Source organism: Zalophus californianus, chromosome 3 (assembly GCF_009762305.2).
Source record: "Zalophus californianus isolate mZalCal1 chromosome 3, mZalCal1.pri.v2, whole genome shotgun sequence".
Classification (NCBI taxonomy): domain Eukaryota; kingdom Metazoa; phylum Chordata; class Mammalia; order Carnivora; family Otariidae; genus Zalophus; species Zalophus californianus.
Window position 1 is genome coordinate 142578321 of NC_045597.1, and position 19249 is coordinate 142597569.

A 19249-nucleotide genomic window follows, 5' to 3' on the forward strand; every position below is an offset into this window, starting at 1 on the left:
GATTTCAGAACAATATATGAAAGTATCTACTGACCTTTGGGTCTAGCTTGAGACAACGAACTCCCACCAAAAGAGATATGCAGCATGGGCTGGGTGTCTACCAAGCCTTATACTTGATAGTATCATACGCGACAAAATTTAGAAAAGATGGCAGCAGAGCCTGCCTCAGTCTGCAAGTCTATCAATTCAGTTTATTAAACACTTACCAGGCACCAGGCCTACTACCTGGTGTCTACTGTTAAGCTCAGTCTACTGGTTCTCTTTAAAGAAGGAGGTGTAGGGGTGCAGAACTGGTGGAGGAGAGAGGAAGGGAGCAGGGCCTAGATCTGTAATTAAGTAAAAATACACCTTCCCCTTTACTCCAAGCCCCAAGGAGTGATATGTCTGCTTGTAGATCTGTGCAGTTGAAAAGAAGTGGAATGGTTTGCTCTCCTGCTAAGTCCACTGACAAGCAGAGGAACAGTTCTGAGAGTCGACAGAGTTACTGGTCCCTATCACTGCTCTGACTGCATCTACTATTCTCCCTTTCTTATAACCTGCCTCAGCCACACTAGACTCTTTGCTTTATACTTGCTGTTCCATCTGCCTGGCATACTCTTTTCCCAGGTATTTGCAGGGCTAACTTCCTCATATGCTTCAAGCTTCTGCTCAAATGGCTACCTTTTCAGTGGGCCCTCCCTATCAAAAATTGCAACCCCCAATGCTAATGATCAACTTTACCCTACTTCTTTTGTCTATAGCACAAGTCTAGCTCTTAAGAACACTATTCCCACACCATTTACTTATGGATTAAGTTTATAATTTATTTTCTGTCTTCCGCCACTAGAATGAAAACTCCATGAGACCACAGATTTCTGTTTTGTTTACCATTTTACCTAAAGTGCTTACAATGGTCATTGGGACATAGTTAAGAATTCAGTGAATATTTGTTGAATAAGTGAGTGTATAATGTCTAAAGGACAGCACAGAATAAAGAGCTTGTTTATGCATGAAATGCAATAAAAGGCTCCCTTGTAGATAGACATGCAGGAACTATGATTAACTGAGGAAGGATAGGGCGCCTGGGTGGCTCCGTTGGTTAAGAGACTGCCTTTGGCTCAGGTCATGATCCCAGAGTCCCGGGATCGAGTGCTGCATCGGGCTCCCTGCTGAGCAGGGAGTCTGCTTCTCCCTCTGACCCTACCCCGTCTTGTGCTCTCTTTCTCTCTCTCAAATAAATAAAATAAAATCTTTAAAAAACAAAACAAAAAAAAAACCTGAGGAAGGAGATGCCTGTCTTCCACTTCACGCGCATTCAGGGAAGTATGCTCTTTAAGAAGAATGGTGGAATTCCCTGCCCTGTTAATTATTCTTCTTTTGCATGTGCTCACTCACATGCACTTTCCTGATTTGGGCAGGCAATGATACACATATGCGTATACATGTACATGGACACACATACATACATCTTGCACGTTCTCTCACTTGCCCTCTTGCACACTATTGCTTCTATCTGATCTTGTAGCAACACTTGAAATTGTGTAAGTTATATATGTGTATGATGCCACTCTACTGCCTGGTTCTAATGTCCTAATTCTATAAATGCATTTTTTGATTAAATGACAGGTACAAGTTTATGTTCTTCATTATAAATTTCAAACACTTACTTTTATCTGTGCCACACTACTTTTCATTTTCTGTTGCCAGTTGATCTGATAAATTAAAGACTCCTTAAGTTGGTCCAAATAACAGGTACCAAATGGTATGAATTCCTTGACAGTTTACTTTTCCTGTCTGCAAATGTCACCTAAAAGATATACCAAAGAAAGCTTTGTTAACACTGATAAAATGTATGTGAAATAACATTATTATTTACACACAATGAACATTTGACCATCTTATTTTTCTTAATCAGTATGCACAGATAATCAATTAAATAAAAATTCAAAAATTCCTTAAACAGTTCCACATAACAATGTATAAAAAGAACACATTCATAGAAAAGACTCTGAATAAGAGAGCAAATAATAAGGGCTTATTAAGCACCATAAGGTATTTTAGTCTAATGACTGAGAGGAACAAAAATTAATTTAATAACTGATGTCAGATAACTTTATTCAAATTGTTTTCAGTGAGGGACACCTAAACCTACATCATAAAACAGTACTGTAATATTATAAAAAACAAGTGAACAGAAGAAATAATTATATAAGATAGTCTATATAAACTGAGCATAAAATATCCCATGTTTCTATATAAACTAAGAATGAATTATCCAATGTTCTTATAATAATGATCACTCAGAAATAAATACTCTCTGCATAAAAAATAAGGTGTTAAAATAATTAAATTTTAACGTAATCTGTCAAAGGCACAGGACTTCAGATATATGCAGGTGTGAGAACTAAGTTATTTGGCTCAGAATAAACCTAGTCACCAACATTAAATGCTAAAATAAAATTTTTTTCAATATACACCTGTTAATTACGTTTTAGGAATTTTTGAAAAATGCTCAATTGCTACTTATGTCAACACAGAACTACCATTTGAGTATTTAATTCTAATTACATATCTAAGTGGTTTATGGTTTGGTGTAAGGTAATGAAATCACAAAAATCAAATGAAATAGAAGAAAATAAGAGAATTAAAAGAGGTAGAGAATATACAGAAAGAACTGTGCCCAGTACCAAAATAACTGAATAGAGCTAGGAAAATTTTTATATTTGAATGCCAGAAAGGATTATAGATTATCTAGCTCAATTCCTTTTTAAAGATAAAAATACTTAAGGCCAGATAAGTCATTTCAATGTCCTAAGCTATACTACCAGAAACTTAGCCTAAGGATACCCAATTTTCTTTCCACTAGACAACATACACAAATAATCTTGACACTATAAAATAGTGACACAGAGCTACTATCATTTAATGCAGATAGGGAAGTACACAAATCACTAGGTCAAGAAAAGTTTCTATTACAGCGGTTAACATGGCATCAAAGTTCTTAAAAGCAAAATATATGAATATATGAGTTTATAAACTTAATCTATAAAAGATAATTGCAATGTAAAGCACATTACCACTTCTGTATTTGTAGCTGCAGTTAGACTAACATGCCTCTAGGGGACTTCCAGCAGGGAGAGAGCCAGAGGAGAGGAGCCCCATGTGCCCTAATCTCTTGACCACTTCTGAACCAACACACATACAAAAGAGAGTACTGCTAAGGATCAAAGAAGTGAACTGTGATATGAACAGCCACCTAAGAGAACTTACAATTTAAGTCTAATCAAGTTAATTGCCTAAAAAGTCACCACTCCTCAGACAAATGTAACAGAATCTACAGTCTTAAGAACATAACAGTAACAATGTCCAGGATACAATTAAAAATAACTTATCAGGAAACTGTGGTCCAAGCTTAAGAAAAAAGACAATCAAAGGAGACCAACACTGAGATGACCCAGATGTTGGAATTGGCAATACAAGGTTTTTAAAGCTTATTCAAATGTGTAAAGGAAAACATGCTTGCAAGGAATAAAAACAGGAAAGTTCAGCAAAAACAAAACAAAAGGAAACAAAAAGAAAACAGAACCAAATTGAATTTCTAGAACTGAAAAATATATGAAGTGAAAAATTCACTGGTTAGACTTAAAGCAAAATGGAGATAAAAGAAACTCAATGAACGTGAAGTAAGATCAAAAGAAATTAACCAATCTAAAAACAGAGAAACAAAAAAAATTTAATGAACAATTATCAGGGACATGTGGGACAATATCAAAGGACCTAATATCTGTGTAATCAAAGTCCAAGAAGGGAAGAGAGAAAAAATGCAATAAAAAAAATATTTCAAGAAATAACTAAATTTCAAAAAAAAAAAAGAAATAACTAAATTTCTCCAATATTTGGCAAAAGCCATAAATTTACAGATTCATGAAGCTCAAGGAATCCTAGGTAGGACAAATACAAAGAAAACCACATCTACGCACATAGTCATAGATAATGGTCAACAGTCAAACTGCTGAAAATCAAAGATAAAGGGAAAATCCTGAGAGCAGCAAAAGGGGAAAAACAATACCTTGTACATACAGGGAAATAACCGTTCAAATTACTGCTGACTTCTCATCAGAAACTAAGGAGACCAGAAGACAAACAATCTTAAAAGTGCTGAAAGATAAAAAACTGCTAACCCAGAATTCCAGCAAAAATAAATCTTAAGAATGAAAATAAACACATTTACTAATTAAAACTAACCAAAGAAAACTAAGAGCAAGATAATGTATCACCAGCAGACCTGTACTACAAAAAATGCTAGAGTTCTCAGGCTGTAGGGAAGTGATACCAGATGGAGACTTGAAAAAGGAATGAAGAACAATGGAAACGGGTAACTTTCTCAGGAAGTATAAAAGGCTACTTTTTCCTTCACTTAAAATACATTGGTCTAGGGTGCCTGGGTGGCTCAGTTGGTTAAGCGACTGCCTTCGGCTCAGGTCATGATCCTGGAGTCCCAGGATCGAGTCCCACATCAGGCTCCCAGCTCAGCGAAGAGTCTGCTTCTCCCTCTGGCCCTCCCCCCTCTCATGTGCTCTCTCTCTCTCTCTCTCATTCTCACTCTCTCAAAATAAATAAATACATCTTTAAAAAAAATACACTGGTCTACTTAAAGCAAAAATTAACATCTTGAGGGGTTATAGTGTATGTAGATGGGGTATATGTGATATGTAGCATACAGGAGGAGGAGGTAAAACAGACCTACATGTTCTAGGGTTTCTAAATTTTTTGTGAAGTGGTAGTAATATCAACTCTAAGAAACTTGTGGAAAGTTAAGGATATATATTGTGTTCCCTAGAGCAATGACTAAAAAAGTAATGTAAAAAATATAGCTAAAAAGTCTGTAGATAAATTAAAATGGAATTTAGAAAGATATTTAAATAATTTAAAAGGACAGGATAGAAGGAACAAAGGAACAAAAAACAGGAGGGACAAATAAAAAAAAGATGGCAGACTTAATCTAACTGCTAATTATATCAAATATTAATGAACAAACATGTCTAACAAAGAGAAGCTAGTTCTCCCTCCCCTCAGGTGGATGCAACCCTGAAGGCACAGATCCTGTCTTGGATGGGTTTTAGGCCCCCCATGTCTTCTCAACAAGCTGACTTTGTGCCATATTCTACAAATCACATGACTCTTCTTTTTTTACATGACTATTTTCAAAGGTCCTGTTTTTATGGCTATAAATGTATAGAGCCATAAAATTCAAAATTTTACTCAATTAACTTTTGCCTAAAGGTAATGGTTATTTTTTTTACCCCTACCAGCACAACCTGCATATCATTTCTAACAAATTCTTATCACCTTTATCACACAGTATTATTTACATATACACTCATTCAACAACAAATAATATTTACTACACTTCTATTATTTTGCCAGGCATCTTTCTAGGTACTGGGTACACGGCAGTGAACAACCATAACAAAATCCCCTGCCCACATGGAGCTTATATCCTAGTTACAAAAAGTAAATCTATATTGATAAGCAAAGCACTAAGCTGCTCAAGCAAAGTGGCTTGTTGGGCTTTTTTTTTTACATGCAAGTTTCAAATCATTATTTAATGTAAAGCTGGTTTCCTAAGTCATTATGTTATATTAAATTATGAATATTGTGTAACAGAAGTACTAGTACCTATATGGGGGCCTACCTCAGGGGTGTGTGTGTGTGTGTGTGTGTGTGTGTGTGTGTGTGTGTGGTGCGGGGCAATGGGGAGGCCTAGGCATGCTTGTTCTATGAAAGCATCCCCAAGTACTAGTACCTATATGGGGGCCTACCTGACTTACTACATCAGGGGTGTGTGTGTGTGTGTGTGTGTGTGTGTGTGTGTGTGTGTGTGTGTGTGTGTGTGGTGCGGGGCAATGGGGAGGCCTAGGCATGCTTGTTCTATGAAAGCATCCCCAAGTACTAGTACCTATATGGGGGCCTACCTGACTTACTACATCAGGGGTGTGTGTGTGTGTGTGTGTGTGTGTGTGTGTGTGTGTGTGTGTGTGTGTGGGTGTGGGTGTGGGTGTGGGTGTGGGTGTGGTGCGGGGCAATGGGGAGGCCTAGGCATGCTTGTTCTATGAAAGCATCCCCAAGTACTAGTACCTATATGGGGGCCTACCCGACTTACTACATCAGGGGTGGGTGTGTGTGTGTGTGTGTGTGTGTGTGTGTGTGTGGTGCGGGGCAATGGGGAGGCCTAGGCATGCTTGTTCTATGAAAGCATCCCCAAGTACTAGTACCTATATGGGGGCCTACCTGACTTACTACATCAGGGGTGTGTGTGTGGGGGGGGGGGGTGCGGGGCAATGGGGAGGCCTAGGCATGCTTGTTCTATGAAAGCATCCCCAAGGTATTTCCCCAGGTTTCCTCAGCTTTCCAATTTTGGATGAGAAATCTTAGTTCTCAGTTTGTTGTAAACCATGAACTACTTAGATAAAATTTGGAGACTTCATAGCCTACCTCCTTTATAGTGAAGTATGTGGTCATAAATCATTTGGAAAGGGACATATACATTCCAAATTGTATTCCAAATGTATTAATCCATACTAACTCACTGGTAAGAAGTGTATATATGCATGCAAAAGAATATCAATATCAGTGATTTTTAAATCTGAGAAATTCTGGGCACAATTCATAGGGAGAAAATTCTCACTGGTTATGTAATGACTGCCACAGCACAGGTTCATTGGGAGTTTAACATATATGCCATGATAATTAACATTACCTACTGCAACATGGGCACAAGCACAATTTTAAGCACTGAAATGGAGTCATCCAGATGACAAAATATGTTTATAAAATGCTTTTATTATTCTTAAAATGAATATAAGACATGAAAAATTGAGATAGGAAAAGAGAAAAAAACCTACATTAACTGCCTTCCTAGGTAAACTAGATACAAATTTCATATATATTCATATACAAGGACAAATAATTTTTGTAAAAAATTTTTTGCCTATAGGTTTAAATATGCTAATTAATGAAATCTGGAATATACTTTAGGGAAAAATTAAAAGCCTAGAGATTTGTCAGTGTCCTTAATTTGTTCTTACATCCAGGATAATCAGTGACTAAGTCCTTATAAAATTGGTACTATATTATACGTCAATGGAGGATTCCACTCCCTTCTATTCTAATATTATCATATAAGTTAACCAGAGTCACTTATTGTCCACAGGAGTTTCTGCTTCCCTACTTTCAACTAAACACTCCTTCTATAAACTAACATTAAGAACTGAATTGTACAGAGGAACATCAAAAGAAATCTGTGTGAAAGACTCTACTCACTACTGTTCACTAATTTACAGGAAATAACCTGATGGATACTGCTGCCATGATCACCACCACACATCACCTGTGACTGATTTCCAGGACTTTTTGGGTCCAGAAGCAGAAATCACTGAAAACTGCTTCTGTCCAAGGCTATCAGAATAAGGCTCTCCTTCCCCTGACGCTAGAAATGCTACTTCTTTGCATATTTTTGTTTTTTATCCTCTTGGTTATTTACTTTTTCCCTCTCTGCTGGTTGATGCTTCTAAATCTGTATAATGGAACTTTCTAAATCTGTATAATGGCACTGATGGAAAGGTTCATATTCTGCACCGTCAGTAGCTACTTCATTAACACAACAGCTACTGGCCACCTGTGGCTATTGAGCACTTCAAATGTGCCTAGCGGATTTGAGAAAATCAGAGTTTACACATATTGGACAGCATACTTCTAAATGATTACTAGACATTTAGGCCTTTTAGTCATGGTACTTCAAGATCCTTGTCCTTGACAATCTCTAGATATGGTGTTAATTCTTCAGATACTGACAAAGCAAAATAACTCATACCCAATTTACAGGAAAAGTCACTTGGTTATTTTCTAAGAAAGGTTCAGATTATGGGAAATAAGGGATAATATAATAATCCTGGTCCTAGAGTTTGTCTATGTTGCAATCACCAATGTGGGATCTCTAGAGTCTTAAATGCAGTGCAGCCACCATGACGCCATTGATCATTTAACATAAACAGCAAGAAAATCTGGTATTAGAGATATTATGACAATCACAAACTTGATACATGATCATGACCCACTGAACAACAGTGTAGATATGGACTGATCGCATTCCCAGAAGATAATGGTCTATTCTGCAGCTTAGGCTGAGTAACCAGGGGTACTAATAGAATTTAAAAATAACCCCGATGACAGCTATGAAGAGAGAACTGACAAATGAAATATAAACCTTACTACTTGTAAAATGGACTCCACTAATTTGCAAAACAGAAATATCATGCCGGTTTAAGTCACAATATACTTATCCTGGATTAGCTAAGGTCAAATTCTTATTTCTAGTTTCTTTAGACCCATCTGTTCCAAAGTAAGAACACAAAATTATGTCTGCAAGGACCTGTACGTTCTAAAGGTATGACCATCTACTGTTCTAGCAACTCACTAGTTTACAATTTCTGCTTAATCCCTGCCAAGACCATCTGATAACTACCCCTACTCTCACAAAGTCTGTAAGTACCCTTCTTAAACCCTCTTATGAGATACCCCACAGTCCCTCAGAGTATGTTGTCTCCCTTGCTGCAGCAAATTAATAAACTTGACTTTGATTACTAATTAGGTACGATATTGGTGATTACTCACTAGTGAGCTTTAACATATATGACAAATGACCCAGTTTCTCAAACAATTCAATGCCACGGGGGACAAAAGAAGAAAGAAAAGTAAAAAAGCAGGATAGTTATTATAGAATAAAAGTGACTTAACAGATTCAATGTAATGTGCGGCCCTTGTTTAGATCCTGAGTTGAACAATTTCCCTTCTCTAAAATGGGATGTATTTATGTAGTAGAACCCATGTTACTAACTTGAATTCAGTACTAATTCAATTGACTAATAAACTCTCCCCAACTTTCCTTCTAAAATGGAGATGGGCTGAAGTTCTTATTTCTGCAAAAAGGATGAATTATTGGAAGAGAACATTTTCTAATCTAGTTTGATTGTGAACCTGCTGATATTATTAGCATATTCACATCATGGTTTTTTGGGGAAGAATAAGACAGGGTGGGATATGGACTCCCGGAATTACTTAAATCCTTATTACATATTTTCTATTCAGGAAAACTTATCTTAGTATGTACCTGAAATAAGACTCATTTCAAAATCACCTGTTACCTAAATACTGTGCCCAAGTTGATAATGGAGATACTTTCAGCTTTAATGCCAATAATACACAAACTTTTAAAAAGTAATTTCTGGAGCTCCTGGTGGCTCAGTCAGTTAAGCACATGGCTCTTGGTTTTGGCTCAGGTTGTGAGATGGAGCCCCACATCAGGATCCCTGCTCAGGGAGTGTCTGGCTTGAAGATTCTCTCCCTCTGCCCCTCCCCCACTCTCATGCGTGGGCACTCTCTAAATAAATCTTTTTTTTTTAAAGATTTTATTTATTTATTCGAGAGAGAGAGAATGAGAGATAGAGAGCACAAGAGGGAAGAGGGTCAGAGGGAGAAGCAGACTCCCCGCCGAGCAGGGAGCCCGATGTGGGACTCGATCCCGGGACTCCAGGATCATGACCTGAGCCGAAGGCAGTCGCTTAACAAACTGAGCCACCCAGGCGCCCTCTACATAAATCTTAAAAAAAATTTTTAAGTATTTTCCTCAACTATATAAACACGTTTTCCATTGATATAGAAGTCATTTTAAAATAATATAATGGTGAGTGTCCCAAAGCTGATGTGCAGTGGTGAATGTTCCACATTACTGTTCAAAACCAGCCAATAGGAGAACCGTCAATGTACACAGTAGCTCTTCAACAAACTAATTTACCATTGACACTAATAGAGCCTATAGCACATTACAATGAGGTTCCTGAGATATCCAGAGATTAACCAATTAACTACATATACTTCCCGTTTTAGAAGTCTGAAATGTGTAATTTAAGATAACAGCAACAATAAAGAATGATAAATTAGCACAGCCACAAAGATACAACACTAAGCATTTCATTTATATCTTCTTATTCAATCCTCATAATTACCTTGCTTTATTTTTTTAACCTTATTTTTCAATGGGAGAACTGAGGTTAAAAGAGTTGAAGCAATGTGTCCAAGTAAATTATAGCTAGTAAAGGGCAGAGCTAAAATCAAAAGGTTTTTCTGATGCCAAAACCCAATGAAAATGATATTGCATCCCAATGAAAATAACATTAATATATTGATACCAAATTGGTAAACTATAAAATGTAAACAGATATAGTCTCTACTATCCAGAAAATCTTCCTATCCTAAACTGATCCATTCTTCTAAAGTTCCAGATAGCAAAGGTGTTGATATGAGGCCCTATGTACATCTTTTTAAACATGCCAAATAATATTTTAAAGTTTCCCTTTATTTAATCAGCATAGCTAGAATTCACTCTATAAGCAAATAAGTCACTTAACTCTATTGTGCAAAAGTTAACATTTTCCTTGGCTATCCTTCTTGGTTCTGAAGCCTGGCTTCTTTTCTCAACTTATCTACACATACATACACACAGCAATTTTCTGTGTATTTTATTTCAAATTACCTTATTTATCTGAACTTTGTGAGTTTTCTTTTTGATCAGTGTGTACTGTCTTTCCCTTTCTATCCTTCAACCATCATCACCAAATAATTTCCTGGCAATCAAACACAATCTGTTAGATTTCCGTGTCTCAAAACGTAACTGTGAAATTGACAATATTATAAAGTAGACTGCTACTACAGATCTAACAAAAAATGCATAAAGTCCTATCATCGTCCAGATTTATACAGAATATGCCCATAGGGAAATTCTGAGAGTTCAACATGTGCATGCTTGATATTTAGACTAATTGGAAATTCCTGCGATGAGAGCAATTTATCTAGAGTTTATAGCTCTCGCTGCTCTTCTTAGTATCACTGTGTGGATTTTATGATGAATTATTAAATTTCTCTCTCCTGTCACAAGAAAGCAACTCAGCAAAACCACACCTGCTCCCCTGAACAAGGAGCGTATTTTATAATAAGAAGATGTAGTTTAAAAATAATTTTCCTATCAGTTTCAGCAAGCATCAGAAAGCAAAATATTCAATAATATTTGTAGGATGCACTTTAGACTGTTAACTGGAAACTATGAAATTGTAAATTCTGCAATTATCTCAAAAATTCAGAACATGAGGGCGCCTGGGTGGCTCAGTTGGTTAAGTGACTGCCTTCGGCTCAGGTCATGATCCTGGAGTCCCGGGATCGAGTCCCACGTGGGGCTCCCTGCTCGGCAGGGAGTCTGCTTCTCCCTCTGGCCCTCTTGCCTCTCCTGCTCTCTATCTCTCATTCTCTCTCTCTCAAATAAATAAATAAAATCTTTAAAAAAAAAAAAAAATTCAGAACATGAAAACATACTCAATGACTTTGGTTGAGTACTCCTACCATTTTCCCTTGGGTGTCCTCAACCAATGTTAAAGGAACTTGCTGTAACTTACTATCAAAAATTAAAGGGGAATCAACAAAGTAGATTCCCTTTAGTTTACTCTTCTGCATTCTACATAGCAGCACACCTGGCAAACTTCAACCACTGTAACAGAGTTAAAAAAAAAAACAACTTAGTTGTTCAACAGGGAAAATGATAATATTAAACAATATTCAAAAGAAAAACTAGTTTAAATATGTTCTAAATGCAAAACTGAATGGGGGCAAGGAGGTGGTAATGGGATCCTCAAGAAAATCCCCAAAAAGGACCCAATCCCTTGGCCCTTCCACACGGTGATTTTCCTTCTCAGGGAACAGATATGAAAAACAGATTGGCCACATTTCTTAACTTATATATGTCATAACTATGACAAGATTGCTATGGCCTTTATATATCTGTATTGAAGGAAAAATCTTTTAAGAAAACAGCTTTCCTACTTTTTTCTTGCTATTTTTAAAAATGTGCACATATTAGTGAGAAATATGCCCCATAATATGTCACATAAGGAAAAATGATGTTGTAATTTGATTTCAGCATAGTTTTACAATTTCAAGAAAATAAAAGCACCCAAACACTACTATCATTTTGAGAAAAAGTCACCAGGTACAGGTTACAATCCCTTATCTGCAATTATGAAATCTGAAAAGCTCTGAAAACACAAAGGTTTTTCTTTACCTTTCTTTTTTTTTTTTTTTAAATGGAAGTATAGTTGACACACAATGTTATACTAGTTTCAGGTGTACAACATAGGGATTTAACAACTCTATACATTATGCTATGCTCAGCACAACTTCCAAAGATTTTTCTTAAGCTCGTGGGAAACTCATTTGGCAACTCTTAATCTGATGCACTGCAGAAATATTAATGTGTTTGATTAGATGTTACCCTGGATCCCAAAAGAGTGATTACTTCATAAGTATATACGCATTGTGTTTCTTTAAAATCTGAAAAATTCTGAATGTCAAACAGTTCTGGCTCCAAGAATTACAAATAAAGAATTGGAGACCTCTACTCCCTGTTGTTTGCTTCCTAGTCAATGCATACATCAGGCGTGCTCTTTAACTTAGAACCATTTGAATGAAAGAAGATTCCCATGTTCAAGTACAGGGATGAAAATTGTGCAGATAGTACCTAAATTACTGTTTGTACAGGAATGAACAAAATATAAAAGATTTTGATTAGTTTCTGACTCTGCATAGGGGAGACAGCCCCAATTTGGGGACATCTTAAGACAGTGACACTCAGATGAGTAAAAAAAAAAAATGACAAAATCTAAAAGTTCTTAACATTTTAATGAACTCAGTGTTATCAATAGCCATACTAAAAATTACTCATAAACTGAGAGGAGTTATTATCCTTCATTCATTTCCCCATATCATGAAGCTGGTCCATAATGGTCCGTACTTAACTAAATAAAATGAAAGGTGATATGATCATTTCAGTATGCTACTTAATTAAAAAAAAAAATTCTTCTGTTGGTACATAGGAAGATCCTCTAATGTGCTCCTTTTCACCAGAATGTAGGTTCTTTAACAGCAGGAATCTGTCAATTTTTTTTGTTTCAAAATTTCTATCAACTTTTTCTTGATTCATAGTATTGATTTCCAATTTAGTTGGTTTTCAAGAAAAATTCTACATACTGAACTTCTTTACTGATTCACTTAAATATAAATTATGATATTTATGGGGCAAATTCCCTTTATCCTGTTCCCTCTCAAGTTCCATTCTCTTTCTCTTTCCTTACATAGCCAAGTTTTTATTAACACTTATTTTGATAGATGAGTCTACCCTTGATGCCTACAATTCTTAACCTTCCATTAACCCCTCTTAACACTCCACAATTTGGTTTTCCACTCCCACTACTCCACAGTACTTATTAAAGTTACACAATGACATCCTTGTTGCTAAATCCTGGGGCCACTTCCTTCTTTTACCTGCCATTGGTCTAGCAATTGGTACTGCTAAATCCCTCTTCTTGAAGTTCTCGAATCTCAACTTATAGGGACACCATGTTTACTGGGTTTTCTTTGTCTCCCTTCTCCTGTCCACCCCTCTAACATTTACTATCCTGTAGAGTTTAATCTTGCTTATGCATTTCGTCTGTTTTGTTCATTGCCATTCTCCCAACAGAGAAAGCCCTCAAAACATATTTGTTAAATGAACAAATGAATAGTCTTTATCTCTTCTTTCTCCATATTCTCTCTGGAAGACCATCTACATCCTCACACTTTCAACTAACATTTACAAGAATGACTTTTACTTCAGCCTCATCTTCTCTACAGAGTTCCAAATCTTTATGTCCAAATGTCTACAGAAAAAAATCCATGTGGATGCCCCAAAGGCCCTCAGAACTAGGGAAGTCCAAACTGGTACTCATCATTTCCTCCTCTCCTCAAACCCCTTCTTCCTCTAAGATATTACCTACAACCCAGCTAAGTGACAATTTCCTTTTCCTTCCTGCCAATTAGTTACTAAATCCTAATAATTCTACCTTCAAGTTTATAAATAGGACATAGAATCAAATCTACTCCCTCTCCTTATTCTCTCTGCCATTGTGTACAGAAGAAGGTAGGGGGAAGGCTCAGTTTCGAAAGTTTCCATAATCAGACAACCTTAATTTCATTTTAGAGGAAGGCAAAAATTTTTTTGACCTTTCTAGTAAGATTCCCTCAAGGTCTTCTTTATGTCTATGTTATAAGAACTCTTCCAATTTGCCTCTAAAATATTAATTACTTATGTATACGTCTAACTGGTCAGGTTTCATTGTATTCCACCCATACAGGACAAAAGGTACCTTTAAATATCTGCAAAGCCATCCATAGAGAAGCCTAGTCCTTAAATTAAAAGCACATCCTACCACAATATATTCAAAATTATTTCATGCTTTCCAAGTTACCTTCTAAGTTTTTAAAATGGAAATTCTGTCTCAATGGCTCAATTATTAACAATCTGTTTCTACATATGATTGTTCTTCAGTAGCACTCCTCTAATTACCAAATAAAAACAAATCCTAAGGGAGATCTCTGCTACTACTGCACCCTCAATCACTTGTATTTACATCCTCCTAAGCCCACCTCATCTTGCCCATATACCCCTTGGTTCATAATTCAACTGCATGGCAACAGGATTTAACTTTCCTCATTAACTCCAGCATCTTCATTCATTGAACAAATATTATCACTATGGGTTTTCTTGGTCTAGTGATTAAGCTAAATTTACATCCATTTTCATCATCACAAAGAAGAGACAAAACCTTAAATTTCAAATCAATACCATAACCCTCACCACTTAATGGTAAAGGAACAGCCTTGTAGTAAAGAAACGGCTCTAGTGCTTCTTATCACCCATTGAATGCTTCCTTTTTCATTTTGCATTAAAGTTTGAATTTGTGAAGAGACTCTTTTTGAGGTCAAAAAATTGAGAAACTTTGTACAACACAAACAGGCAAACAGAACTAAAAAAACAATGAGGATAGAGCCAAAACTGATAATTACATTAAGAAGTTGTACAGTAAAGCACTTATAGAAAAAATAAAAAAAGTATAAGGTTAAGAGAAAGAGAAGTATGGTTCATAGTCTTTTTCCTCCTGGTTTTTTACTTTACCCCCTATTCTTTGGAAACAAATTAAGAGAGATTAAAGGCAGTGTCTGTGAATAGTGAGGTGATACATACCTTACGCTGCACACAAGGCACTGATGTCTGAGAGAAGAAAGTTCCTATCCTCAGGCAGAGAAGAAAAGTCTAAGTGCTGTAGCAATGTTATAGACATAGTACTTCTGGAAAAGAGGAAGTGCAACTAAGTGGTTCTGGGGCATACAGAAAGAAGTGGTTCTAGAAGCTGAATTCCGAAGAACAAGTAGAAGAGGGGGAAAAGGTAATTTCGCACATGGAGAGGAGAAAAAGGTCATTCAGAAAATGAAATGAGCATGTGTAAAGACTCCAGATATAAAAGAGTTTAGGGGATTCTCAGCCCTTTGAGCAGAGTACAGGGTATATACAGAAGATTGAGCAGAAATGAGATGGTACATGAGACTCAAGAAGCTAAAGCATGAAAGACCTTGTATGAGACCACTGGATTCTTGAGGTTCTTGGTCACTACCATATATCAAGAACCTAGGACAGTGCTTGCCACTTTATAGATTCCAATTCTAAAATTAAATATGGGGGGCATGTAGACTTCTAATGATTATCCGTATCTCTTCCTACAAAGAATTCCCTATAATGATATTTTGACAGGTGTTTTACCAACGACCATCACAACAGACTTGTCTCATTTATCAACCCCAACTTTTAGGAACCCCCAAGCTGTTTGTCATCAACTGCAAGACAGCACTACTATCAAGTGTCATCCCTTGTCTTCACCCCATGTTAACCTGGAGAGCTGCCTGAATAAACTTCCCTATTGAGATGAAAAAAATACCAGTTCCTTTAAAGGCATTCCAAGGGGAAATCTGAACCTAAAGGTGTAGATACTTCAACTTACAAAACCACATCTAATTACTGAATATACTTCATGCCTTCAAACATTCATACCACTTTGTTCCCTCTCCCCAAAAATGTGTTCCTCTGCTTGCCTAAGTAAGTATATGGGTTGAACATATTCTGCCAACACTCACAGCACAGCTTTTAAAGTGGCCTTTCTGATTATTAAAGAGCCATTTAGTAAACCACAACCAGGGTTTTTAAAGAAAACTTGGAAGTGGTGGCCTCCACTGAGAAATTTATGAAGTAGCCCCCAGACACACAGCACTATATTCCATTACTGAGGCACTTGTCACCAAATGTAGAATAAAATTGTCTCGATAAAATTGAGGAAAGGACTCACAGGGTGACCTTTCATCTGGAAGTGCTAAACTCTGTCTATCCTGATCCATCTGAATTAGGCCCAAAGTGAAGGAAAATATGAATCTTCACTGAGTTTCTTCCTCCCATTAGCTTCTATTTTTCCCCCATGATGAATTTTATTTTATTTTTTATCTTTCAAGTTTTTATTTAAATTCAAGTTAGTCAACAGTAGAATTTAGTGATTCTTCACTTAACATGTAATACCCAGTGCTCATCACAAGTGCCCTCCTTAATACCCATCACCTATTTAGTCCATCCCCCTGTCCACCTCCCCCCCCCAGCAACACTGTTTTTTTCTATAGTTAAGTATCTTATAGTTTGTCTCCCTCTCTGTTTTTATCTTATTTTATTTTTCCCTTCCTTCCCCTATGTTCATCTGTTTTGTTTCTTAAATTCCAATTGAGTGAAATCATATGGTATTTGTCTTTCTCTTTTTTAAAAAAAGATTTTATTTATTTATTTGTCAGAGGGAGAGAGAGCAGGAGCAGGGGGGAGAGGCAAAAGGAGAAGCAGGCTTCCTGCTGAGCAAGGAGCCCGATATGTAACTCAATCCCAGGACCCTGGGATCATGAATTGAGCTGAAGGCAGATGCTTAACCAACTGAGCCACCTCAGAGAGGTGTCGTCTCTGACTGACTTATTTTGCTTAGCACAATAAACTCTAGCTCCATCCAGGTCACTGCAAATGGCAAGATTTCATTCCTTTTGATGGCTGAGTAATATATATATATATATATATATATATATATATATATATATATACACACACACCACAATATAATATATATACCACATCTTCTTTATCCATTCATCACTCAATGGACATTTGGGCTCTTTGCATAATTTGGCTCCCATTAGCTTCTATAATCACAGGAGCCCTAATGTCTCCAGACCAAGGCAGCTTATGCCACCCTTTTGGTATCTGTTCTCTGGGAAAAGACTCACTAACTTGGCTACAAATAGCAAAGGCTTGCTTTAATCCATCGCTTCCTCTCCTGATGTATTATTTTTTAAGAAAATGCTTTGAAAATTTGCACTCTGTTGTAGGCAATGAATTATCTATTCCAAAATTCACTTGGGAAATGAATACACTGATAAAATATATAGGCTACATGTTTAGTAAGTCCAGAAGTTTGCTGAAACTAATATGCCAGAGGCCTTTTTGTTTTATCATCTTCCCACGCTAAAATTTTCAAATTTAGATGGTAGAGAAATGCAACAAGGAAGCCCATGGAGTCATCAGTAGGATCAGCTATATTACCAATAACCACCTCTCTTTTAAACTAGCTCTAGGCCAGCCTTAACTTATACCAAGTTAGGGACATACCAGGTAGTACAAAATTTAGTCTCGATACAAGTGGATAATAAACAGAAAATAATGTTTAAGTTAGGGCACCAACTTGTTGCACACACTAATTGTGTGCTCTCTTAGATGGTCTCAGGTACAAGTTAATGTAGATCACCTGGCAATGTGCAATCATCAGGGAAGACAATAAACGAGACCCCAGCCAAATGAAGTGGGAAATGCTCCATGAAAGTGGCATGGACACTTAAAAGTGGAAGGGCAACCTTCAAAACTAAAGGAAAAGAAATGAAGCAAGAGAATTCATCAACTATATCACAGCAGTAACAATAATAGCTAACATTGTATGTCAGGCACTATGCACAGTGCCTTATATCCATCATTTTCCTTTATCCTCAAAACAACTCACGAAGTTGGATATTATTATCATTCACATTTTTCAGGTGAAGAAGCTGAGACTAGAAATGATAGGTAACGTGCCCCAAGTGACAGACCTAGTAAGTGCCGAATCTTTGGTTTACTAGTCCATCATCCAGCATCAACACAACTAGGTCTTCTCCTACCGATGCTACTTGTCACAACGCTTCTGCGAACAAAGTCACACTTTTAATGCCAAATCTAAATTCGCTTTTCTACAGTAGGACGATAATTGAGGTTAACTCCCAAGTTCACAGGCAATCCTAAAACAAGCTTAAATATGATAAGGAGGAGGCAGGTTAAGTAGTCTTCTGAAGGCCAAATTTGCTTGTTTTTCTATCTGCTATTGCTAGTCTGTGGGACACCTAAAAATGTAAAGGGAACTCTTACCATCCTTTCAATCCCTTAACCTTTCTCAAATCGTTTCCTTCTCTATCTCAAAAAGTCGTGAGGATTAAGGTAAAATAAGTAAAGCGATTATTGGAGTTAGACTCAGAGAAATTAACTATGACCGATAAGTACCAGTGTATTGTAGGATCCGGAGCTGGATAGTTGGACACACTGGAGGCCCAAGTTGGGGAGTATCACCTTACTGGAAGTAGATCAACAATAAAAGGGGACAAAGGGCTCACTTAATGAGGAACGAAGAGCCCCAGGAGTCAACACTAGAAAGCATCTTTATTTACGGGGCAAATAAATGGAAAAGAAACGACTAATGAAATTTTAAAGAAGCTGTCATAGGTATATTACGCTAGAAGCAGGCATAAGAGGGGAACTTCCGCTACTTTTTAATTAACTACAGTTCATTAATCCCACCCCCACGGCCTGGAATCCGGACACTAAGAAAGAGGCCTTGGGAACCCCAAAACGACTGAAGAAACTCTAAGTGAGCCGTTCCGACAGAACAAGAGGCCCACCGCCGCGCTAGACTGCAGCAACAAAGACACCACCGCGAGAGAGCTCCAGGAACCTCACCAAGGAGCTAGGTTCGTCCGCGCAGTAAGGGACGGAGTTCACGCTCAGACTCCTCCGCCCGACCGGCTCTCACACCTCAGCCTCGCGGGTCTGCGGGCGCCAAGAGGAGAGCCATGCACAACCCGGCGCTGTCCACGGCGGTCCCAGCCAGCTGGCACCCACTCCTGGTCCCCTTTCAATTCCCACCCGGACCGGCAACCCGCCACCCCCACTCCGGTTCGCTGCCTGAGGCGAGTCTAC

The 19249-nt window shown here is 37.4% G+C and overlaps 1 protein-coding gene across 2 annotated transcripts in view; it reads right to left on the minus strand.

Annotated features, from left to right (window-relative positions):
• The window catches only part of CWC22 (CWC22 spliceosome associated protein homolog), a 66626-nt gene that overhangs the window by 47246 nt on the left and 131 nt on the right, over window positions 1–19249 (minus strand). The window contains exons 1-2 of one of the 2 annotated variants that reach the window (XM_027590743.2): window positions 19010–19227; window positions 1647–1786 (exon numbers count right to left, since the gene is read on the minus strand). In XM_027590743.2, the coding sequence (XP_027446544.1) occupies window positions 1647–1673 (27 nt within the window). In that variant the 5' untranslated portion in view covers window positions 1674–1786; window positions 19010–19227. Of the gene's footprint in view, window positions 1–1646; window positions 1787–19009; window positions 19228–19249 lie in introns of those variants that run through there. The other variant, XM_027590742.2, reaches the window with a different exon arrangement.